The sequence below is a fragment of the Lithobates pipiens genome, unplaced genomic scaffold (genome assembly GCF_037356315.1).
Source record: "Lithobates pipiens isolate NorthernLeopardFrog02 unplaced genomic scaffold, aLitPip1_a1.2 Scaffold_18, whole genome shotgun sequence".
In the NCBI taxonomy this organism is placed as follows: Eukaryota; Metazoa; Chordata; class Amphibia; order Anura; family Ranidae; genus Lithobates; species Lithobates pipiens.
In genome coordinates, this window is record NW_027507758.1 from 562902424 (window position 1) to 562929320 (window position 26897).

At 43.3% G+C, this 26897-nt stretch overlaps 1 protein-coding gene across 1 annotated transcript in view; it reads left to right on the plus strand.

Moving 5' to 3' along the window:
• The window catches only part of LOC143988993 (cytochrome P450 2A4-like), a 126758-nt gene that overhangs the window by 53316 nt on the left and 46545 nt on the right, over window positions 1-26897 (plus strand). The window contains exons 4-5 of the mRNA XM_077488976.1: window positions 21938-22087; window positions 22733-22893. Of these exons, the coding sequence (XP_077345102.1) occupies window positions 21938-22087; window positions 22733-22893 (311 nt within the window). The remainder of the gene's footprint in view (window positions 1-21937; window positions 22088-22732; window positions 22894-26897) is intronic.

Sequence of the window (26897 nt, forward strand, 5' to 3'; positions counted from 1 at the left end):
AAGGAAGATAAAGCAACGAACAACAAAGTTAAAGGGACATTATTCATCTCTTGTTTTATTTTAAGTACACACAGGACTATCATACTAACAAGGGGTGAGTGTGTTTGTTAATATAAAAGGGTAATATGGCAATGGTTAACATCTCTAGGCTCAGAAGTAATTCTCAGTATGATCGGGAAATTGATATATTTCATATGTATGGAGTATAGGAATACATGCAGTAGTAAGGTAATTAATTAATTTATGCCAGAGTGTAAAGAAGTTCATTAACCACTTGCCGCCCGCCCTATTACAAATAGACGGCGGCAAAGTGGTTTCATAATCCTAACCGGACGTCATATGACGTGATCAGGATTATGAGCCGCTGCGCGCCCCCGGGGGCGCGCATCGCGGCGATCGTTGTTGCGGGGTGTCAGTCTGACACCCAGCAACTACGATCTCGGTAAAGAGTCTCCGACGGAGACTCTTTACCACGTGATCAGCCGTGTCCAATCACGGCTGATCACAGTGTAAATGGGAAGAGCCGGTGATCGGCTTTTCCTCACTCGCGTCTGTCAGACGCGAGTAGAGGAGAGCCAATCGGCTGCTCCTCTGACAGGGGGGGGTCTGTGCTGATCGATTATCAGCACAGCCCCCCCCGAGGATGCCCACACTGGACCACCAGGGACGCCACCAGACCACCAGGGATGCCCAGCAGAGGTAATCCTCCCTAGACCACCAGGGATGCCAGTCAGGCACAATGGATGCCAATCAGTGCCCATAATGGATGGCAGTCAGTGCCCACAATGGGCATCACTGGCATGCATTATTGTTTGGCACTGATTGGCATCCATTAGTACAGTATAACACCTGTGCTGCTAATGAGTGCCCACCTGTGCCGCTGAGTGCCCACCTGTGCCACCTATCAGTGCCCACCTGTGCCACCTATCAGTGCCCACCTGTGCCACCTATCAGTGCCCACCTGTGCCGCCTATCAGTGCCCACCCATGCCCATCTGTGCCGCCTACCAATGCCCATCTGTGTCGCCTACCCATCTGTGCCGCCCATCCATGCCAATCCGTGCCAGCTATCGGTGCCCATCCGTGTCGCCCATCCGTGTCGCCTATCAGTGCCGCCTATCAGTGCCGCCTATCAGTGTCCATCAATGCCACCTCATCAGTGCCACTTCATTGGTGCCCATCAGTGCCGCCTTATCAGTGCCCATCAGTGCCCATCCGTGAAGGAGAAAACGTACTTATTTACAAAGTTTTGAAACTGAAACAAAAAAACATTTTTTTTTTCCAAATTTTCGGTATTTTTTTATTTGTAGCACAAAAAATTAAAACCGCAGAGGTGATCAAATACCACCAAAAGAAAGCTCTATTTGTGGGAAAAAAATGATAAAAATTTCATTTGGGTACAGTGTAGCATGACCGCGCAATTGTCATTCAAAGTGCGACAGCGCTGAAAGCTCAAAATTGGTCTGGGCAGGAAGGTGTTTAAGTGCCCGGTATTGAAGTGGTTAAGAAGAAAATTACGTTTAATGCTGCATGTATATCTTTATGTATTAAGCCCTGAAAAAAGTTTTCAGAGAAAAACATATTGATTAAGATTGTGGAAAGAACTGTATGAAATTGAGATTATGGAAAAAACATGATGTTTAAAGATTTGGTTAAAGGATATAATAAGTTAAGGATTGAGCAATTTTTCCAAACTTGGATTTGGTTATTAAATTAAAAGTAGTAAATTGTTCTAATTTACTTAAGGTTACCCAGAGAAAATATTAAAATATGAAAGTTTTTGTTCAATCTAAAAAAATTGTAAAAAAATAACTATTGTTAAAAGTTCTTGTAAATGAGTATTTCTGGTAAAAGTAAGGATTTTTGTTGTGGGAGGAGTTTTCTCGGGGGAAATGGTCAATCACAGATCATGGGAAGGACCCAATCTGTGAGTTTCACGAGATTGTCTTCTAAACAATTTTTTGTCATTATTATAATCAGGAAAGTCATATAATATGGTGTACATGATTTTTCGTAGATGTACAAACAAAATATGTTTAAAAAGTGTTAAAAAGGTTAAACATTTTAAAAACGAGAAACAAGATTGTTACCGAATTGTACAGTGTAGGGTGTACAAAGCATGGTAGCCAAGACTGTCAGTAACAGATCATTCTCTGAAGAGTATGTGACATGCGAGGAGTGTATTACCAACAGAGAGATGCAGATCAAGTTACAGACTGGTCAGACATGCCATGACATTTTTCACTTTTATGGATCAAAGCACAATATATGTTTGTGTTAAATTTTCCAGATACTTGGAAGAGGGTTCATTGATGAGGAAAATATATATTTAAAAGGTATCATTACTTACTAAAAGTAATTGTTTTGAAAAATAAGATTTTTTAGGCCTTAATAACTTTTTTGAGAGTTCGTTGAGATTTTTGCAGACAAAGTATCTGTCTGAGTAAATTTTAATGAATTATATAGGCTTACTGTAGGGCAAATATATTTTTAATAACAAAAGATAACTTATATACAAACATTTGAAGATCTGAAGAAAGCCCTTATAAATTTAGTATTTTTGGTAAATATAGAAACCTCTCTCAGTCATTTTTACATTTAGGGCCGGTTCACACAGCAAGGCGATGCGAGGCGACACGGCTCGCCTCGCCTCGCTCCCGCAAGTCGCCCCCGTTCTGTACAATGGAACCGTTCTGAGAGGAGCGACTCGAGTCGCTCCGACTCAGAAAAAAGGTTCCTGTACTACTTCTGGGCGACTTCGGGGGCGACTTGCATTGACTTCTATACAGAAGTCCTCTGCAAGTCGCCGCTGAGGTCCCCGCAGGTCGCGGCGAGGCAAGTCGGAGACGCCTCGCCGCGCCTCGCTGTGTGAACCGGCCCTTAAGTGTATGATGAGACAATTTCATTGGTATTTATAAATAAATGTGTTAAGGGTGCAGTGTCCAATGCTACAGATCTGAGACATTGTGGGTTTAGCACCATTTGTTTTGAAAAACATCTTATGTTACACTAAAGGTGTTATTTCAAGGAAAACAGGAGGTGTCAATACACACAACTTTGTCTAATGGCAATTGAATGATAAAAAGATCAGTTGTAGTGTGAGGGACAGAGCCACAGTTGTGTAAATTAATCATGAGAAGTCACTTTTTCAACTTTTAGTGGACGCATTGAAAGCTGAATTTAAGACTGTCATGTGAGCAGTCAGTGACAGAGCAGGTGTGGTTCATTCAATCATACTGTATGAGGGGAATGCTGGGTTCTGAAAAGAAACTTCAACATGATTAAATTTCTTTCAGAAACAGAATATTTAGGAAAGCCCAACCTAAATGAATGTTCTTTTACAAAATTAAAATAAATTGTCAGTGTAGAGAAAAAAACAGTAATCTGGCAAGATTATTCTTTTAGAAGATTTAATATTAGTCACAGGATAAAGAGGGGGACTATGACATGTTGTTGTCTTAGTTAGAATCAGTACAGACTGATAAAAGACAAAATTTATTGTAAAAATAATTGGATTACAATAATAATGGATAGTTATTTTTAAATGAAAATATTTATTTTTGCATATCCAGGTACCTGATTGATTGATTTTTGTTTTAGCTTATAAAAATTTTGAACTACTCATTTTGGAACACTTTGTCATCAAACTTCTGAAAATTGTTTTATTTGTTTATAGAATTATCTAAAGTGAAAGAGGCCTAACCTGATACTATAAAGTATTGAGGGATTTGGCAAATCTATATAGATTGATTGATTATATTAGTTTTTTCACTTGCTAAAGGAGGATTACAAGGATTTTTTTTTTTTTTTAGTTAATGTTTCTTTTGATAAATTGAGGTAATTCTAGAAAAAATAATATTTTTTATAAAAACGAAGTTGTTGTGAACTTATGTCATATTCTATTGGGGTTGGATTTCAAACCATGGAATTAGTTAATGATTTAACATTTTATAGGACAGGTAGTAAAGGACATGTATGCTAATTTTAGGTTTAGTAAAGTTTTTGTTTCTTATCATCTTAAGTACTCCGGTATTGTAGAACGTATGAATAGTATTGGTTAAGATGATAAAGGTAAATATTGGGTGACGTATTTACCTGCTATAGTTTTAGTTTAAAAACGTTATTATTTTCTAAACATAGGGTTTGTTAACTTTTTGAGATAATGACAGTCTTTTGAGATTAGCATACTTAGTTTTTTTATATAATCTGTTGTAGAGAAAGTAGTGTGGATGCAAATTTTGCAAACAGGAATAGGTATTTCAGAAGTTTGTTCACAAAACATGGCTAGGCCTTTGCTAAATTTAAAAAGAAATGATGTCTTGAATGAGATTTCTACTTCTAATGAGTATGTTTAGTAATTTATTCCAGTAGCTAAAGTTATGGTTAATAATTATAGATCTGAAGCTACCAAGGATGTCAACAGAGATGTCAACTGGGATATCAGTTGGGAAGATTATTTTGTTATTTTTAAGGTAAATTGGGATTATAGTTTTTTGTTTCAAAAGTATTGGTAAAAATAATTGGTAAAAATAAGAATAAAATGGGTAAACCCAGAAAGGATTATCATTCTAAAATGGTTTACATTGATTAATGAAAATTATTTAGGAAAACATAATTTTTAAAAGAATTTGATACTTGTTTTCATTTTCTTTTATAGATCTATCTTTCGTTTCTAAATGTAAAGAAAACTATATTATTTTATTTATTTTTTTTATTTAGTTTTTTAAAAATCTTCCATGACAATGCAACAGCATAACTACATTTCTATTTGTTACTATTTCTTGTTTTTTCAAAAAAATTATTATTTTTTGATTATGCTATTAAGGACTATCATTTTTTTGTTGAATTTCAATGATTTATTCATATGGACTTGCATCAAAAGCGACATATTGATCGGTCGATCATTATGTGAGGGGGAGTTAGGATGTGCTTCTCATAAGAATTTTTTTATAAGTTATCTGAATAATGATGATAGTAATAAGATAATAGGAAAGACAAAAAGGTATAATTAGAGTATATGAAGAAAAGGATTTCAATGTGTCTAAACAAAGTTATTGTTGAATTTAAATAATTTTGGAATGTTTAAAAAAAAAAAATAGAAAAAGTTGCTTGCTGGTCATGGATAGATGGATAAATAAATTGAAAAATAAATAGAATGATAGAATATATAAAATATGACAATCAACTAATGGGAAAGTTTTTATGTTTTTTGTTTCAAATCTGTATTATGGTTAGAATGAAACGATTTTATAAATTAAGGAAGAAATGGGGAAAAAAAAAAAAAAGGTGAAAAATTATGACAAGTGTTTTTAGTCGGAAAATTACTTCTGGTTTATCTGATCCAGTGATTAGCTATGGTACATCTGGAGCAATTGATTTAAAATGTGTATGAAAGGGCGCCATAAAATGAAGTGTGAGTGATTTAGGTAATATTTAAGTTGTGTGAATGTAATTTTGGTACCAGTTGTTCTTTATGACCAGAGTTTGACTAAAGGTCAGTAGGTCAGTGGTTTCACAGATAAGAAAACACATAGAGAATGTGTCATATAATGGAACAATATACTTGAAAAGAAGATCATTTTTAAAGCAAGATCATAGATTATCCATAAAATATTTATATGATATGGTTAAAGTTATAAGAGTTTCACAAGAAGTTAAATACATTTATAAAGTTGAAAGAAGAAAATATTTAATATTACATGATTTAGATGGAGAATTAATTAAAATTAAATATAGTTTATACTTTCTCAATGTAATGAAATATTTAAAACATTTTCATAGAAACCTCTCAGAATTTTTGAAAATGTTTATGTACAATATCTGACTCACTAAAATGTATTAATGAGTATTGTATTAATGTTTATTGTATTGGAAAAAAGAGAATCAAACATTTTATTATTTAAGATGAATGCACTTATTTGTTGATTATAGTGCATTGAGGGGGAATATGTTAGAAGTTTTTGAGGTAATTAATATTTTAAAGTGATAAGGGTTTCTGAAAATATATGTAAGTTATATGTTCGGTTGTAAGTGATGGTTTCTGAAGGTCACACAACAGCAGATCATATAGGGAGGAGGGGATTTGCTGAGTAGGTATTTATATTTTGAGTTACTAGTCAGGACAATGGGTGGAGTTATGTTACTTATCTATAGACTGAACCATATTGGGTATATATGCAAATGTGGGTGTTATTAGGATATGCTGACATAACATCTTGAAACAGTATAAGAATGGAGTAGGGTTATAGGAAAGGGAGGATCGGTGGGAAGAGAAAGGATTCTACACTTTGGAGAATGTAGATCAGATGACCCATTCCTCCTTCTGAAGCCATCACCATGCCATATATTACCAGATGTCAATCTTGTCTTTCTGAAAAATAAACCAACTATTGAACGGACGAAGGATTCTTCCATTTCTACTCCTGAAAGTACGTTTGAAATGCCTTGAAGGAAGACAGACTTTACTGATTCACATATTACACAAAGACTTTGCTATTCATTAAGAAACGCCCCTGTGAGTGAGTATGTAGAGTTTCTACTACATGTCCATTACACTACATTTGCATTATTCTACTTCTCTTCACTCAATTTTTACAAGTCCCTAGTGTTCTCTTTGCTCTATAGGGTACCTTCTGGAGTAACCCTGTCTTTTGAGATAGCCCTTTTGTCTCATAGGGGGGTTAGAACCCCCAGTTGGGATCAGGGCACACTCAACCAGGGCAGTGGCAACTTCTCAGGCAGAGTGGGCTGGTGCTTCTCCAGAACAGATTTGTAGAGCTGCGACGTGGTCCAGTTTTTCTACGTTCATGAAGCACTACAGATTGGATCTTCTGTCAGCCAAGGACCAAGCCTTTGGTCGTAAGGTGCTGCAGGCAGTAGTCCCACCCTAAGGTAAGGTGCTTGCTTAATCTCTACACTAGCTGTCCTGAAAGACGGACTAGGAAAAAGCTGAGTTACTTACCGGTAACATCCTTTTCCAGGAGTCTTTCAGGACAGCACCGGTACCCACCCAGGGTTTTGGATATCTTTGGAAACTCATCGCATGAGACCATCGGGTAAGATAAAAAGTTGGTATGTTTGACGTGTTCTTGCATCTCCCCAGTTGGCCGGAGGTGCTCTGGAAGAACTGAGGGGACGGCGGGAGGATGTGACTTAAATTGTGAAATAGTTTTCTTTTAATGGTGTTCACCTCCTGGGGTTTTTTCATTTTTTGCGCTATAAACAAAAAAGACATTTATGAGAAAACTACATTTACTTTTCTCTATAATATCCCCAAAATATTTTAAAAAACGAATTTCCTTCTCAGTTTAAGGCGCTATGTATTAATATATATTTTTGGTAAAAAAAAAGAATCGCAATAAGCATATATTTATTGGTTTATGGAAAAGTTACAAAATAGGGGATAGATTTATGGTATTTTTATTATTGCTTTTTTTTCCCCTCAAATCACCTTTCAGGACAACCCTGGAGAGAGCGCAGATCCGCCCCTTTTTTCAGTAAACACTTGCAGACCTTTTAATCCCTCCTCTTCCACCATGGCTTCAGTTATTGTGTTTCCTCCGCCATGGTGGAAGCACTTGCGGGAACCATAGGGCTGCGTTCTCTCCAGGGTGGAGTTGAAAGGCCTTACCCTCAGTTAGGTGCTGTGCAACAGCGTATGACCATCCCAGCTCCCTCCCGGTACGATCGGAGGGTGCTCTGGAGCCCCCAGCCTTTTCCAGCTCAGGGGAGCAGTGGCCGACAGGAGGTTGAGGTGTCCGAATGTCCGGAGCTCCGATTTTTTTTTTTTAATTTAAATTTTTTTTGTTTTTTGTTTTTCGCGTGCTCACGCTGGTAGGCTTCCGGACGTTCTCCCTGGCGGGGGTGACGAGGTGGCGAGTGATGCGGCTTCCTGTTCAGGCAGAACGACGAGTGGTTCCAGTCATTTGGAACGCAGTGGCCCGGGGGCCGGTCCTTACGCCGGTGTTTCCTTTTCTGGGAAGCTTAAAAATGTGTCTGTTGGTTTCTGTTCCCTGCTGCGCTCTCTGCATAATGGAGGGATCGTCGGCGACGGTGGAGGTGCACAGGCACCGGTCAGGCCCAGGTAAGAGGGGAACAGCAGTGCTCTTTATTCTTCTCCTTATAGGCTGCATGATCTTGTCTATTACCTCCCTTTGGGGAGCCTGCCGCTACAGTTTTCTGAGGTAACTTCTCTTGGATCTGTAGTCTATTGGTGGTCGCACTGGGGGCTCTGAGGGCTGGTTTTCTTCTATTTGCTGGTGATTGTGGGAAGCACCATGGATGGCGTTATTCAGTTGTTAAAGTGGCAGTAAGACATCATCTATCTGTCTTTTAGGAAACTATCTCTGGGAAAGCAAAACGTTCAAATCCGCCAGGCCTTGAAGAAATGCCCCTCATGCAAGAATCCACTGCGTGAATCTTGGCAAAAAGCCTTATGCAGATTGTGTGTCAAGTAGCTGGTTGAGGAGGAATCCTTCCAACAGTACAGGGATCTTTTTTTCCTAATTTCGGGAGCTTGCAAGTTCCCTGAGCTCTGTTAAGACACTGCGGGTCCAGAGTCCAGCAGGTCCGGACTGTAGTCTGCAACCACCACTAAGTCCTAAGGCATCTACCTCCAAATATGAGGAGGATTTGGACTCGGAGGACAAGGGGGCAAGCACTCTTCCTTCCTTCCCTCAGTGATTCAGAGGATGAGGTGGAAGAGGAAGATGACAGCCGTAGTTCCAAGTATAAGTTATCTTTGGAGGAAGTGGACAACCTTCTGAAAGCAATTTACACAACGTTGGATGTCCAAGAAGAGAAGGTCCAGTTGTCAATTCATGATGAGATGTACCAGGGCCTGGACGACACCAAGTCTAGGGTTTTTCCAGTCCATAGGGTACTGTCAGATACAGTCAGGAGGGAGAAAAAGCTCCTGTGTAAAAGCACTCTGGGTAGGTGGCTCAGAGGGCCAATTACAGAGGCCTACAGAACTAAAGGAGAAATACCTCCCTCAGGGATTGCGGCTCATTCCATGAGAGCAACGGCAGTGTCCTGGGCCGAGAGGGCTATTTGACCTTTCTCCGACACCGCAGGTTGGACTTGTCAGCTGCCGTTCAGGCCTTCGGCAGGAAGGTGCTGCAGGCAGTAGTCCCACCCTAAGGTAAGCGTCTCGGTTATCCTCTCCAGGGTTGTCCTGAAAGGCGATTTGAGAAAGACTTAGACTTAGAAATACCGTCACCGGTAAGTCTAAATAAGAGCCTTTCATGACAACCCCTAGTTTCCCTCCCTTCATTTAGCTTAGAATTGGTATAAGTATCTATCATGGTTGTTTGTGGTTTTTCTGTGCTTTATTTTCCAGTATGCCGGAGGCCACAATAAGGCTGCTTTCACACTGGGGCGGTATTCAGGCGTTACAGCGCTAAAAATAGCGACTGTGTAACGCCTGAAAAAAACCGGCCTCTTTAACTCCAGTGTGAAAGCCGGAGGGCTTTCACACTGGAGCGATGCGCTGGCAGGACGGTGAAAAAAGTCCTGCTAGCCGCATCTTTTTGCAGCGGTGAAGGAGCGGTGTATTCACCGCTCCTACCCATTGAAATCAATGGGACACCGCGGCAATACCGCCGGCAAAGCGCCGCTGCAGCGGCGCTTTGCGGGCGGGTTTAACCCCTTTTCGGCCGCTAGCGGGGGTTAAAACCACCCCGCTAGCGCCCGCACACCGCCGCTAAAACGACGGTAAAGCGCCGCTAAAAATAGCGGCGCTTTACCGCCGACGCTGCTCCCGCCCCAGTGTGAAAGCAGCCTTACTGAAGCCATGGTGGAAGAGGAGGGATTTCAAGTCAAGTCAAGTCAAACTTTATTGTCATTCTACTACATATAAGAACATACAGTAGAACGAAATGTCGTATCTCACAGGACCACGGTGCTACATACAAATTAAACATAATTATAAAATATACAGAAAATAAAAAACATCAATAAAATAACCTATACATATCTGGGAACTACATAACTGTACATATACTATGTTTCCAAAAGTCTTTGTAGCAGCAAGTGTTTATAAAAGTGTCTGTCTAGTGCATATTCAAGATTAAAAAGGGGGACGTGAGACGTTCCTGGTTACAATTTATAGGTTGTAAAAGAGGATTGGAGTTGAGGGCTCTCACAGCCTGGGGGTAAAAACTGTTGAGCAGTCTCAGTCCTGGTTTTGATACTGCGGTACCTTCTACCTGATGGCAAGAGCTGAATGAGACTGTGGGAGGGATGGGTAGGATCCCTCACACTACTACTAGCTTTGCTGGAGCATCGTGTATGGAAAATGTCCAGGATGGAGGGGAGAGAGACACCAATCATCTTTTCTGCTAGCAGCTGCAGGGTTTTGCGGTCAGCAGAACTGCAGTTCCCATACCAGACAATGATGCAGCTGGTCAGCGCGCTTTCAATGGTTCCCCTATAGAATGTAGTAAGGGTGGATGGAGGGAAACTGGCTTTTTTAAGGTGGCGGAGAAAATATAGGCGCTGTTGTGCCTTCTTAGTTAGTGACGTGATGTTAGTTGTCCAGGTAAGATCCTCTGATATGTGCACTCCCAGGAATTTAATACTGCTTATTCTCTCCACAGTCAAGTTGTCGATGGTCAGTGGGGAGTGATCAACAGAATTTCTCCTGAAATCCATCACAATCTCCGTTTTTAGTTTTGTTTACATTTAGGAACGGGTTGTTTGTACTACACCATTTAACCAGTTGTTCCACTTCCTCTCTGTAGAGCGTTTCATCATTGTTGCTGATGAGACCTACCACAGTTGTGTCATCCGCAAACTTGATGATATGGTTGAAGCTGAACTTGGCAGTACAGTCGTAGGTCAGCAGTGTGAAGAGCAGTGGACTGAGCACACATCCCTGTGGGGCACCCGTGCTCAGTGTGGTAGTGCTCGACATGCTGCAGCCAACACGAACTGAGGTCTTCCAGTTAAAGTCCAGGATCCAATTACAGAGGGACAGATTGAGGCCCAGCGAGTTCAATTTAGTGATCCATTTAAAGGTCTGCAAGTGTTTCCTGAAAAAAGGGGTGGAGCTGCGCTCTTTCCAGGGTTGTCCTGAAAGGCTCTTAGAAATACCATCACCGGTAAGTCTAAGTCCTTTTTTTTTTTTTTTTTTCTTTTTTTTTTCTTTTTTTTCCCTTTTTTTTGACTGCGACATTGAGGAGGACAGATTGGACACTTTTGACGCTTTTCTGGGAACACTGACATTTATACAACGATTTAAAATTACTTTGTAAATGTCACTGACAGGGAATAGGGTTAAACACTAGGGGGCGATCGAGGGGTAAATGTGTTCCCTCAGTGTGTGCTAACCGTAGGGGAGATGGGCTCACTAGAACATGGCAGAAATCACTGCTCCCGATCACTGAGCAGTAAATCCCTGCCCTTATTTACATAGGCATCTCCCCGTTCTGCCTCTCCGTGTCACGATCGCTCGCCACCAGTGATGCGCCCTTAGTGTATGTGTGTGTGTGTATGTATGTATATGTGTGTATATATATATATATATATATATATATATATATATATATATGTATATTATTTTTTTTATTTAATTTTTTTTTTTTTTTTCTACATATCGTATATTTCTGAATCAGATTACTACATGTACAATATCTCACAAAAGTGAATACACACTCACATTTTTGTAAATATTTTATTATATCTTTTCATGTGACAACACTGAAAAAATTACTTTGCTACAATGTAAAGTAGTGAGTGTACAGCTTGTATAACGGTGTACGTTTTGCTGTCCCCTCAAAATAACTCAACACACAGCCATTAATTTCTAAACCGCTGGCAACAAAAGTGAATACACCCCTAAGTGAAAATGTCCTAATTGGGCCCGAAGTGTCAATATTTTGTGTGGCCACCATTATTTTCCCTCACTGCCAACCCTCTTGGGGATGGAGTTCCCTAGAACTTCACAGGTTGCCTCTGGAGACGTTGGGGACCTTGCGCTCCTCCACCTTCCATTTTGAGGATGCCCCACAGACAGGCATGTACTGACCATCGGGACTACCGGGAGTTTCCCAGTGGGCCGATGGCTCAGTGGGCCACTCTGATGTAAGGGGGCTGGTGATGGGCCACTCTGATGTAAGGGGGCTGCTGATGGGACACTTTGATGTAAGGGGGCTGGTAATGGAACATTCTGATGTAAGGGAGTGCTGATGGGATACTCAAAATGTAAGTGGGTCTGTCTGGATGAAGTCCAGGGCCAAATTTCTGTCCCAGTCCAGCCCTGCCCACAGATGCTCAATAAGGTTTTCGTCTGGAGATGTACTTGGCCAGTCCATCACCTTTTTACTCTAAGCTTCTTTAGCAAGGCAGTGGTCGTCTTGGAGGTGTGTTTTTTTTTTTTTTATCATGTTGGAATACTGTCCTGCAGCCCAGTCTCTGAAGGGAGGGGGGGTCATGCTTTGCTTCGGTATGTCACAGTACATATTGCCATTCATAGTTCCTCAATGAACTGTAGCTCCCCAGTGCCGGCAGCATTCATGCAACCCCAGACCACGACACTCCCACGACGGTGCTTGAATGTAGACACATTTGTCTTTGTACTCCTCACCTGAAAGTTGCCACACACGCTTGACACCATCTGAACCTAATACTTCTATCTTGGTCTCATTGGGCCACAGGAGGTGGTTCCAGTAATCCATGTGCTTAGTCTGCTTGTCTTCAGCAAATTGTGGGCTTTCTTGTGTATCATCTTCAGAAGAACCTTCCTTCTGGGATGACAGCCACAAGCGATAACCCAATTATTCTCTTTTACGAGCAAGCAGTGGCTTGTGCGAAAGGAAGAGCTCGCCTAGCATTAGTTCAGCAGCTATCACTTTCTGTTAGGCCGCGTTTATCTCCCAAGATAGAGGCAGTTCAAATGGATGTGGGATTAATTCAGCAAGACCTGGACGAGATCCGTACCAGGCTCGCAACGCATTGGGGATGTGGAAGACTCCATGACTGACCACGCTGCCTCCATCCGGGAAATCAGAGGTAAGGGCCCTGGAATATAGAGCGGAAGATGCCAAGAACTGGCTCCATAGAAACAACCTCTGTATTGTGGGCCTCCTAAAGAGGATAGAGGCCCGGAATCCCACAGTCTTTACTGAGGAAATGCTACACTCCCTGCGGCCCAGCTTTCACCATATTTCACAGTGGAGAGGGCCCACCATGTCCTGCTTAGGCCTGGCCCGGAGGGAGCCCCACCTTGCACCCTCTCTCCGGCTGCGTAATTTTTGAGATGGGGATGAACTGATGCAGGCGGCTCGAGTGGTGGGAGAGTTGCCTTACTGCAACATCAAGCTCCTGTTCCCAGACTACACCGTGGAGACCCAATGGCTCCTTTGATACCATCAAGGCTGCTCTACACTTTAAAAGGCATCAGGTACAGCATCCTGTTCCTGGCGAAGCTGCTGGTGGCTGACCGTGAAACTGCGATTCTTTACTAACTTTTGTGCAGCATTACTTGCACCCCATATTGCTTTTTTCTTAGTTTATTTGTTCTTTTGTGATCACTTTTTATATTTGTATAATACGTATTTTTTATTAAAACCAATCGTTTTTTTTTACCTACACCATCTGGAGCCCTCCTCCTTTTTTTTTTTTTTTTTTTTTTTTCTGTTATATGCTACCTGCATGAACCCTTGAATTGGAAGTGGGATATATTGGTTTCCTGAGATACCGCCACCCTTGAGTATGGGAATCACTGGTTGGTAATTATCCAATCCACCTATCTTCATTTGGGACCGTGGACGCTCTCAAGAGGTTTCCATATCATGACCCTTCCTTCCAGAGGCTGGAGTACAATCCCATTTGATTACAAGCTCTTTCAACCCATTGTGGTACTTCATGCGGGTCCAACTGTTTTGGTAAGCGTATCCATCTTATACCCTCAGATTGTTGCATCTACAGATATTTCTACAGACTAACAGATTGTCGTGGCGTGTCTCCTTGGTACCTTGATTCAAAGTCCATTTGAGAAGATTGGTCATTCTCTCTCCATACAAGTGGACTTGTGTACAGATTGATGAACTGTCAATAGTTTACTTTTCAGGATCCACGTCATGTGACCCCACTGTTAGTACATTGTTTATGCACTGTCGTATCTATATAGCACCAGGGATTATACTCTGCACATATTGTTGTTTGCACCCATTTTATAATTGGTGCAATACCTTTCCCTTTTTTGAGTATAGGTCACTTATACTCACTTAAAATTTTTGAGTCTAATGTTTGTTTAGCGCTACATTTTTATTTCATGATTCTTTACTAACCCCAAGGATGCCAGTGCATGGCTGGAAACATAGCCTCCATAGTGATTTTGGCGCTTGAGAACTTTATGCCATTCTCATCTTCCCCTGCCTTTAGGGGCAACTCCTTCTGGGACGCTGCAGAGGAAGGGTGATTCCTGACAAGTTACCTGAGACTGCCTCATGGTCTTTGTTGTCCCTTGAGCCCCGTTGCTGGATAGGGACGTTTAGTGGGGTGGCTGGGGGTTTTACCCCCTTGCATTAATGTTATACTCTGTGATCACTGTGACTCTTGGAAGAACTTACCCTCACTGCAAGCCTTACTGGTTTTTATGTTCCCTGTTTTATTGCAACAGACACCCCTGCTCACCCAGATGAAAAAGGGAAAAACAAAAAAACTGCTTTTATACACAGGACTCCAGCATCTCTGGATGGTTCACTTTTGTGCCTCATACAATATATCATCTTCACGTCTCTGAGGCTTTGAGAATGTCCTAGTCTGGTTACACCACCTCATATGTTTGTTAGTCTTTAAACCTAAGTTTGGGATTTAAGTGCCTATGTTCGGGGGTGGGAGGTGGGGTTGATAGGCCATAGCTGACCGTGGTTGGACTTGTTCAATGTTTTTATGTGTGTGTGCGTGTGTGTGTTTTTTTTTTTTTTGTTTGTTTTTGTTTTTTCTATATTTTGTTGGTCTTTTTTTGCTCTCACTCAATGACATCCATCCAACGTTCAGGTGTGCCACTATCTCCCTTTTCAACAGTTTAATTGTTCGCTGTGGACATATAGACATAGGGTACTTCCCTAGTAAGGTGGGGTTCAGGGCTTCATGGAATTCCTACATCCTTTATTCCTTCCTCTATCTCAAATATGGCTAAGTTTACAGTATTGTGGAATGTTGGAGGTCTCAATTCTGTTATTAAACATTCACTGGTATTTAACTATTTACGGAAATGCAACTCCCTTCATGGGGTCCTGAATCCTGATATTAAGGCATGGGTCCATGCACACTATCATGCTTCCTATTCTAATTCTGCTAGGGGTGTTGGCATACTGGTGCACAGATCCCTGCCCTTTTGGCTTATGGCGGTGAATTCTGACCCAGGGGTAGGAATGTGATCATGCATGCATTAATTGCAGAGGTTCCCTATGTGATTGTGGGTATCTATTTGCCTCCCCCAGTGGATGTTGCCATACTCCACTTGTTGATGCATGATATTACTCAGTATAATGTTGACAATGTACTTATTGTTGGGGACTTTAATTTGGTAATGTCTGGTCCTATCCTATCAGGTCTCTCCCAGTGGGCTTCTTTCTTTTCATTTGACTAATGTCTGGTGCCATTTTCACCCCTCGGATAAAAACTATACCTGCCTTTCTACCACTTATCGGACCCTGTCCCGCATAGACTTGGCTTTTTCCTCCTCTGCTCTTTAGCGGAGGGTGGTCTCTGCTGAGATCCTTTCTAGAGGTATCTCGGACCATGCTCCACTAACTGCTCTGCTTAAAGTGGGGTCAGAACGTGGAGGGGGACCACCTTCTGCAGAAAAATACACTAAGGTAAGGGTGGTGGGTTGCTAATATAAGGGTATCAGTGCCCCCTTACGTTATCATATTCACTCCCCCCTTACATCAGTGACCTTCCTCCCTCTTCAGACTGGCCTGGAGATGCTGTCACTGACCTTCTCTCAGGTGCACCGTGCATGGCTCAGTCAGTCGGCTCCAGCTTGGTGTCTCTGGTTTAAATCTATAGTCTCCTCTCTACAGTCCACACATGTCTGACTTCTCCCATGACCCCTATCCTGGCGGCGCTCCCACTCTTGAATCCTCTCCAGACTCCCTCAGACTACAGACACGATACAGGAGATGGTCAGAGACTGCAGACTTGATGCAAGAGCTCAATGCAGCCTCACCAGTGCCCACCAATGCAGCCTCTCTGTGCCCACCAAATGCAGCTTTACTCTGCCCGTGAATGCAGTCTCATTGTGCCCACCATTGCAGCCTCACTGTGCCCATAAATGTAGCCTCACTCTGCTCATCATTGCAGCCCCTCTTGTGCCCCATGTCCTAGGCTGCAGTCCCTGTCTGTGGGATGGTGTGTTGTTGCAAAGAGCAGGGGGAGTGGAGATCACAAGGGTGGGGAGTGGAGAGCACTGGGGGGGACATGAGAGCACGGGGGGGCAAAAAAGAAAAGGGGTGGAGAGCACAGCAGGCCGAAAGCATTGGGGGGGCTAAGAGTGTGGGGTGGCGAAGAGCACTGAGGGTGCAGAAAAACAGGGATGGAAAACATGGACTGGAGAGCACTATGGGGGGCAGAGAGCACTGGTGGGGTTGAAGAGCACATGGGTGGTGGCAAAATGGAGGGGGGAGGGGGGAGTGGAGAGTGCTTGGGGGGGAGCCAAAAAGAACAGGGGGGAGAGCATGGGGGTAGAGAGCACGTGGGGGAGCTGGAGAGCGATGGGTGGAGCTTGAGAGCACCGGTGGGCCAGAAAGAACAGAGGTGGGGAGAATGGGGGGGCTGGAGAGCACTGGGGTGGGGGCTGGAGAGCGATGAGAGCTGGAGAGCATTGGGGGGGAGAAAACACGGGTGGAGAGAACTGTGTGGTGGGGAGGAAAGAACTGGGGGGACAGGGAGCACAAGGTGAACTGGGGGGGTGGGCAGGGAGCACAGGGTTAACTGGAGGAGGGTGGGCAGGTAGCACAAGGTCAACGGGGGGTCAGGGATCACAAGGTGAACTGGGGGGCAGTAAAATAAGTTGGCTAGGAGGGGAAGCAGGGAATCGGCATAGATCAGCAGGGAGGACGCATATAGAGGAAATTGGCTTTCTATATTCCTCCATGCAGTCGCTGAATGCTCAATTCTTCTCCTGTCCCTCCTGCAAGAATTCAGCGGCTGCATGGAGGAATATAGAAAGCCAATTTCCTCTATATGCGACCCCCCCTGCTGATCCTCCTATCCAGGCACACAGGGCGGACTGTACAGACAGCATCTCCTCCTCCTCCGGATCCCAGAGTTGGCTCTGTGTTCGGTGGCCGCACTAACACAGCCCCGCCCCCCCTAGACCGGCTGGTGTGATAGGCGGAAAGTTGATTCTATAGACTATCACACAAGTCGGTCTGGGGGGCGGGACCATGTTACAGCGCGGCCGCCGAACACACAGAGCCAGCCAGCTCCGTGATCCGCAGGAGAGAGGGGAGCATTGCAGCCGCTACTAAAAGCGGACCCAGGGCAGGCGGCCTACCGGGAAATCTCCCAGTAGGCCAGTCCAGCCCTGTATCCCTCCCTCCCAGTTCCCACTAAAATAACTTTACAAGTATCTTCAGTGGCTAGAAGGTGGTTCCTTTGCCCTAACCTGCGGTCCCCCTTTTGCCCATTATGGGGGGAACCCTTCCCTTACTCACTTTAGAATGCTTACAGATCCACAAATGTGGGCCCGGTTTGAGATGAAGGTGCTGAAGGATATTTTGCCTACAAGGGACTTGCTCTCCTTTCTAGACCTTGTGGCTAAATATAGACTCCCGGCATGGATGGCCCTCCGATACTACCAGCTGCGGCACGCAGCTAAAGCAGAATTTCCCACTGCCCCTAGTCTTAAAGCTGATGCTATCGAGGGATTGCTAGCACAGGAATCTTTAGATAAACCCCTTTCTGTGTTTTATATCTAGCTCTTCTTAGTGTAGACTCGCCCAAAATGGATGCACTGTGGAAAAAGTGGAGGACTGATATCCCCAGTTTGGACAGGGAGACCTGGGAGGACTGGTTTGAGGATAGTTTCAAGTTGGTAATTTCCTCCAGGGACAAGTTGCTGCAAACAAAGTTCCTGCACAGAATTTATTACACGCCTCAAAGACTGCTTAGGATATACCCTCAGCGTTCACGGAATTGTACACGGTGTCAATCCCCTGATAGCACATATATTCACATGTTCCAGTTTTGCCCCCAATTGGTGCATTACTGGACTGCAATCGTGGAGTGTATTAATATCCGCTTACAGTTGTCAATTTCGATGTCGGCTGAACTGGCCTTATTAGGCATTCAGGATGATGATCAGAGACCATGGTTCACCAAGTTATTGGTCTTTCTTCTTTTTCTATGCTAAAAAATAAATATTAAAATAAAATGGGCCTCTTCCTCTCCCCCCATGATAGTCTTGGGAATCGTCCATAAATGCTGTCTTTCCTATTTTGCAGTGTAATGTGCAATACCATGTTTTCACAAGGACCACCCTTGTTTGTAAAAAAAAATTAAAAAAAATAAAAATTAACACACCTGCTCCCCATTCACACCTGAGACCTTGTAACACTGAGTCACATGACACCGGGGAGGGAAAATGGCTAATTGGGCCCATTTTGGACATTTTCACTTGGGGGTGAATTCACGTTTGTTGCCAACGGTTTAGACATTAATGGCTGTGTGTTGTTATTTTGAGAGGCAGCAAATTTACACTGTTATACAAGCTGTACACTCACTACTTTTTACATTGTAGCAAAGTGTCATTTCTTCAGTGTTGTCACATGAAAAGATATATATTTACAAAAATGTGAGGGTGTACTAACTTTTGTGAGATTCTGTACCTAAATGATATTACTATGCCAGCAGACAATAAAATCATGACTTGCCTCGATTTAATGAGATATAATACGTAAGGTTATAATATTATATTCATACACCTTTTTAGACATATGCAGAGATGATGCTGTTCTTAGTAAAATATTATCATACATATATATACAAACATTGCATAGTTCCCTTTTGGCATATTAGGGACCAAGGAGCTTGTACATCAATATGTATGTTAATATTCATAATGGGATCTTTGTTCTATAGTGTCCATACAGTATATTATAAATGATGTCTGAGATGGGTGAAATTGTTATTGGAGAGAAAAACACCTACTATGGGGGGGTTTTGCTCTGTGTTTTATCTTAAAGCTGAAGCCATAGCTTTTAGACATTGGATAACTAGATTTGCAGTCATTTGCATCCATAAGTTTATTTGAATAAACCTAGTGCCTTCACACTCCACCTTCTTGTAAACATCAGGCCAATTTATTACCCCAGATGTTTGAATAAATCCTAAACCATTTTTTCTATACCCAGTTCTGTAAGCAAGCTTGTCCATAGACCTCCAACATGGTGTTAAACACAGAATGTGCTTGGTTGAAGGCTTATGTGAGTGTCCTGAGCTTAAAGCGGGAGTCCACCGGGACTCCGCGTTTTTATTTTATTTTTTTAAAAGCCAGCAGCTACAAATACTGCAGCTGCTGACTTTTAAAATAGTGACACTTACCTGTCCAGCGCGCCCGCGATGTCGGCACCCGAAGCCGATCTCTAGATCGACACTCGAGTGCTGCCGCCGCCATCTTGGGTATGGGAATCAGGAAATGGAGCCTTTCGGCTTCATTTCCCGGTTCCCTACTGCGCATGCGCGAGCCGCGCTGCGCAATGAGGACGGTCCCCGCTGCCTCTGGGATCTGTGTGTTTCCCAGCAGGCAGCGGGGCACTTGCGGGAAGGGGCGGGCACTTGCGGAAAGGGGCGTAAGTTACGCCCCTTTCCGCAGAGAGCTATCCCGGAAGTGGGTGCAGTTACCTGGATTATCCAGGTAACTGCACCCCCCTCCCCCCTGAAAGGTGCCGATTGTGGCACCGGAGGGGGGGAGGGTTCCGATGAGCGGAAGGTCCACTTTAGGGTGGACCTCCGCTTTAACCTTTTGTTCTGAGGCGTGTTTTTTTTTTTTTTTTTATCTCCATATGAAATTTATTAAAGGGGTTGTAAAGGTTCATTTTTTACTTTCTACATAGGTTCCTTTAACCACTTGCCGCCCGCCCTATAGGCAATTGACGGCGGCAAAGTGGTTTCATAATCCTGACCGGACGTCATATGACGTGATCAGGATTATGAGCCGCTGCGCGCCCCCGGGGGCACGCATCGCGGCGATCATTGTTGCGGGGTGTCAGTCTGACACCCGGCAACTACAATCTCGGTAAAGAGTCTCCGACGGAGACTCTTTACCATGTGATAAGCCGTGTCCAATCACGGCTGATCACAGTGTAAATGGGAAGAGCCGGTGATCGGCTTTCCCTCACTCGCGTCTGTCAGACGCGAGTAGAGGAGAGCCCGATCGGCTGCTCCTCTGACAGGGGGGGTCTGTGCTGATCGATTATCAGCACAGCCCCCCCCCCCCCCGAGGATGCCCACACTGGACCACCAGGGACGCCACCAGACCACCAGGGAAAAGGTAATAAAGGTCATAATCCTCCCTAGACCACCAGGGATGCCAGTCAGCACAATGGGTGCCAATCAGTGCCCATAATGGATGCCAATCAGTGCCCACAATGGGCATCACTGATTGGCATGCATTATTGTTTGGCACTGATTGGCATCCATTACTATAGTATAACACCAATGCCGCCTATGAGTGCCCACCTGTGCCGCCTATGAGTGCCCACCTGTGCCGCCTATCCGTGCCCATCCGTGCCACCCATCCATGCCGCCCATCCGTGCCAGCTATCAGTGCCAATTTGTGCCACCTATCAGTGTCCGTCCGTGTCGCCCATCCGTGTCGCCCATCCGTGTCGCCCATCCGTGCCACTTCATTGGTGCCCATCAGTGCTGCCTTATCAGTGCCCATCAGTGTAGCCCCATCAGTGCCCATCAGTGAAGGAGAAAACGTACTTATTTACAAAGTTTTGAAACTGAAACAAAAAAAAAACATTTTTTTTTTCAAAATTTTCGGTATTTTTTTATTTGTAGCGCAAAAAATAAAAACCGTAGAGGTGATCAAATACCACCAAAAGAAAGCTCTATTTGTGGGAAAAAAATGATAAAAATTTCATTTGGGTACAGTGTAGCACGACCGCGCAATTGTCATTCAAAGTGCGACAGCGCTGAAAGCTCAAAATTGGTCTGGGCAGGAAGGTGTTTAAGTGCCCTGTATTGAAGTGGTTAAGCTAGTGCATTGTTGGTTCACTTACCTTTTCCTTCGATTTCCCGTCTAAATGTTTTTTTTCTTTGTCTGAATATCTCACTTCCGGGTTCTCCTCAGTGAACTTCACACCATCATCCGAGTGGTGGTTAGTCAGCCAGAACAGCTTACTGAACAGCTTACTGAGGAGGAACGGGACGTGAGAAATTCAGACAAGGAAAACAAAGAAAACAAAGAAAAAAAACATTTAGAAGGGAAATCGAAGGAAAAGATAAGTGAACCAACAATGCACTAGCTTAAAGGAACCTATTTAGAAAATAAAAAACGAACCTTTACAACCCCTTTTAATGTAGCTATTTGTTCACAATAGTTCTGACACAGTGATTGGTCCACATCATAGGCAAGGTTGTGTGCACTTACTGGTCCCATGTGAGTGGTCCTCCCTCTTCAGCCAATGGAACTGGGAACAGAGCAGACAGCTTCATCTGAAAAGCACTAATCTGTTTAGCTGCATGAGAAGGGGGGTGGGGTGGAGAGCCTGCAGCTGCTCTTTCCTCTGTATCGGATGCTGACGGGGAAGGAGGGGAGCTACTCTTCTTGCTGCTGTGGCTAGTGGCTCAATCCCGGGCCCGGGGGGGGGGGGGGGCAGAGGCACACAGACCCTTCCTCAGGGTTCCATGCCTATATTTGCCGATGGGGAGAGCAAGATGGATATTACAATATCAATGTTTTCTTCCATATTTAGGTATTATGACCACCAATGGCGAACGCTGGCAGCAAGTTAGACGGTTTGCTGTAACAACACTAAGGAATTTTGGAATGGGGAAGCGATCAATGGAGGAGCGAGTGCAAGAGGAATCCCACCACCTAATAAAGGCTATAGAGGATATGAGCAGTAAGATTATGAGTGTCTGCTATGCAGGAAATCATTGGCATGTCATGATGTAACGGCCAGGCCAAGCCTTCCTGTGTTTAAAAATGTAATAGGTTAGAAACATGGAAACCTAGCAAGTGAACATTAAGTAGGATAAATTGCCCAGTCCTCAGTCGAAAGACCTAGCCCATGTTGCATAGTGCAAAAGAGAAGCTAGGGGTATCGTGGCCTAGTGCAGCTTCAAAGAATGGGGTCCCAAACCCACAGTGTTACTCCGGCACCCCTGGATTGGCACTCCAAGGGGGCGTTTATCACTGCAGGCTCTCTGACTTTTTCAGCCCTCAGCTAGACCAGATGACCCCACTTAAACCAGGAATCACTGGGTCCTTTAGGCCTCTCCACACCAAGGAAGTACTACTGCCCTCCAAACTTTTACCTGTAGATGCTTAATTCAGTTTCCTTCCCATGCAGAAGTGTCTTCAGGAACCCATCACACCAGCAGGGATATTATAAATCCAGCCATTCCTGCCAAAAGGCCAGAATGATGGAGCAACCCTATTGAACATTGAACATTGACAAGAACAGATAATGCACTTGATTCTAGCCAAAAGGAAAATAAGTGATGAGGTTCCATGTTGTATAAATGTTTATGCCTTGCATCCCCAGGTAACATTTTTAATCCTCACACGGTTCTTGGACGTGCGGTAAACAATGTGATAAACTTGGTGGTGTTCGGACGGCGCTGGGACTATGAGGATGAGACCTTCTTGAAATTTCTCTCCATCGTCTACAATTTCTTTAATTTTTCCCGAAGGCCACTAGGAGTGGTCAGTGTATATTTTTTATTTATTTTTTTTCCCCCTTTTAGTTTTTGGGTTCCAGAGAAATTGTACAAGTAGTACAATGTAAAATGTAACATAGTATTAAGTGCACACAGGCTGAAAATAGTTACAAAAATAACAATCATAGTGAAAATTTACTTGAACTATTTAAGTACGAGCATGAGGGGTTGGAAAGGTTAGGTAAGAAAAGGGAGGGTAGGGAGTATGGGAACCAAAGAAACCATGGACATACTGGCCTCAAAATAAATAGAATAAATGCTTATGGTTTATATACATGACAGATGGTGTTCAGACGAGAAAAAAGTCCAGAACTTTACTATCTGCTGCCAGTTGTTTATAGAGCTATGGAGTTACAAGTAGAAAATACAATATAGTTACTGCAGGTACTTGTCTGAGGTCACCCAGTATTTGTAGATTTAAATGCCAGCCAATATGCCAAAATCTGATAAATTTTGAAATCTGTATCTACTGTAGTTTATACTGGTCCACCTTTTAACCGCTATTTTCATTCTGTTGCTGCAAATGTTTGCCTCCAGTGTACAATACAATAGACCTCTTCTCTTCTTTTTTTTTTTTTTTTTTTTTTTTTTTTTTACAGCTTTGAGAGGAATAGAATAAGACCTTTTGATGGTTTTCCAATTGGCTTCGGGGTACAGTGAATTAGCAAAGTACATGGGGTTTGGTCTAAAATGCATCCTGTTTTATGTCGCTTCAAGTATACAGTTCTAGTAGGTTTTGATTAATAGGACAAAAGCCATCAAATGTCACTGTAAAAGATTTCTTGGTTGCATTATTCCCAGTATGATTTTGTGAGTTGTGGCCAAATCTTGTGTATACACTGCAACTCTCTAGCGGCGATTAATATTTTTTTAAATTTTTAGATTCTTCCATTCTAGAACTAATTGATGAGACATTGGGCTAGTGCTATGACCTTGCATTCTTGGCTGCTGGTGCGTTTACAGAATAGGAACACAAGGTTCTAATGTGACCTGATAGGGATGAGAGGGAGTGTTAAGTGACACTGAAGGTGCAGTGAAATATGTAAGAGGAGAACTGGAAAAGAGGTCTAAGCCCTTATACACACAATCAGACATTCTGACAACCAAATCCGTTGGATTTTGTCTGACGGATTTTGTCCGAAACTGGTGTTGCATACACACGGTCGGACAAAGTTGTCGGAAAATCCGATCGTTCAGAACATGTTGACGTTATTTCGTTACGACGGGACTACGTTCAGGCTAGTAGCCAATAGCTTTGGTCTAGGAATTTGATATGAGCATGCGTGGCACTTTGTCCGATCTGAATTCTCTACAAACGATCATACAAAGTCTGATTGGATCATGTTGTCGGAAAATTTTATAGCCCAGCTCTAAAACTTTGTTGGTTGGATATTCCGACGGAAACAGTCTGACGGAGCCCACACACGGTTGGATTATCTGACAACGCGGTCCAATCAGACATTTTCCGTCAGAATATCCGACCGCGTTTACAAGGGCTTGGAGTAAAAGTACAGAGTAGTGAACATTGGTTTTGGCAGTTAGTAAGTCTAACAAGTTTTAGGAGATCAGTTTCTGTGGAGTGTTGCAAACGAATTCCAGACTAAAAGGGGTGAAGAAGGTTGTTAGTGAGGTGGTGGTTTGGGCAGTTTTAGACTAGGCATTCTATGAGTTTGAAGGTAAACAGGAGCAAGGAGGCTGGGCCTTAGGTTGTTGCGATTGGTGGGATCTAGCAAGGGCTTTTTGATTATAGGGGTGGCCAATGCACATTTTTAGTGGGTTGAGGATGATGCCACTAGAGAAGGAGAGATTGAAGATTTGAGTTGAGGGTATAAGAGTAACACAACCCCTGCAAGGGCTGCTGGATTTTTGGGTCTTCCCCCACACAGACAAGCAACATGAATTTCCACACTCTTCAAAGGCTCAGTAATCCATCCAGGGAATTCGGTTTTTGTTTGTTTTAAAGGTATGAACAGGGATTAGGGGTTCATGGGATGCCCAGAAATGAAGAACTTTAACCACTTGCATACTGGGCACCTCAACCCCCCTCCTGCCCAGACCAATTTTCAGCTTTTAGTGCTGTCACTCTTTGAATAAATGACATTTGCGCGGTCATACAACACTGTACCCAAATTACATTTTTATCTTTTATTTATTTTTTTTTCCTTTTTTAACCACAAATGTTTTTTTATTTTTCATTTAAACATATTAAAAAAGACTGAATAAAATAAAAAAAATAAAAGACAAAACCGCTTTTATATTTTGTTACTAAATTTGCCTCCCGGCAAAGCAGATCTGCACTGTAGCCATCATTCGGCTACAGTACGGATCTGAAGGGCAACACTGAAGAAATGGCTGCATTCCAAGATCCATCAAAATTCTTATTTAATAACGAACATCCCAAGTGTTACAGACAGTACAAATGGTAGACGCATCAGTGCACTTATTTATTTCTGGCAATTATTGGTAATGAATAAGCGCATCTGACGCGTCTACTATTTGTACTGTCTGTAACACTTGGGATGTTCGTTATTAAATAAGAATTTTGATGGATCTTGGAATGCAGCCATTTTTTCAGTGTTGATTGTATGCGGAAACGAGCTGAGGTGGGCACCTGTGATATTATTTGGCTTCCTGTCTCACCTGGAGCAGCGAGTTTTTGTTTGGATATTGCGGATCTGAAGGGGTTAAACAAAACGCTTGAGGACTTGCTATTGTCTCTGGCTGCTTAACTCCAATGGTGCTGCCCACATATGAGTAGTGGTGGAGCTAAAATGGCAACAAAAAGATTCCAAACTGAAGTTGCAGGTGCACTTCCTGGTGGGACTACCAATGCACCTGGCTACTACTGTCCCAATCTAGAGAAATTTGGGGTGATTCTGGCAGCTTTGTGCTGGCTCTAAGCTTTCCCCTGATCATGGACATATCATGTATTGCATCTTACTGTCCTCTCTGTAGCCTTGGGGTATGTTGAAATGGAAGCTATTTACACAGTCCCTTAAGAGACTCCTTGGATCAAGGTAGCTGATGCACTGAAGCACTGCTGCACAGGCTGGGTCCTGGATTCCAGGATGTTGTCAGCTAAGCCTAGCTGAGACTGGTCACTGGCATGAGGCTTCCAGCTTCTGTGTCTCTCCCGCTTGCTTTCTCTCCTAGGCTTCCTTCTGCCTCAGGGGGCAGAGCTCCCCAGTACAGGGGTCCCCTCCACATGATTAGACCCTGGACTTTTGGTATTTATCGGTTGTTTCCCCACCATCTGGGACACGCCTCTCCAGGGATTGGTGGAAACTTCATAAATATTCAGGCTGCAGTCTCTGCTCTTCCACCCACTAGATTCTAGAAGTATCCAGAGTTTCAGAAAATAGGGGGCGGTAGCAAAGAAAGAGCCCTTGAAGCACAGCACAGTCGGGACACAAATGAACCCCTGCCTACCAATGAGACAAACTAAATTTACATCACCTAGTAACCTTGAGGGTGCTACATGAGATGGCATAGGAGGGTGACCGTAGTAGTGGAGGGAACAGGGTCCAGAGAGCAGATGGTTAGGTGTGCATAAGAAAAACAAAATAAGCAGCCTTTTTTTTTTTTTTTTTTTCTTGTTAACAGGGTCAAAAGAGGTAAGTCTTCTATCTGCAGGTGGACATGGAATTTCAGATAGGGGCGTTTTCTGTACAGTGAAGATGAATTGAATCTCTTATTTTTGAAGTGATTTGCAATCTCCTGGGTAGTGAGGGAGTTAGTGGGTAGTGATGGACGAACTTCCGACGGGACGTTTCGCGAACGCGAAACGCGAACGGGCACAAACGTTCGCGAAAACGACCGTTCGCCGCGGGCTCCATTGACTTCAATGGGAGGCGAATTTCGCAAACCTTTAGGTCGAATTTGCGGCCACGGGGTAATTATTAGGGGGTAGCACGTAGTCCCACCACCTGGACAATAGCATAATACATGTATGAGGTGAATTTGGGATCGATAACTACAAGCATTTTTTTT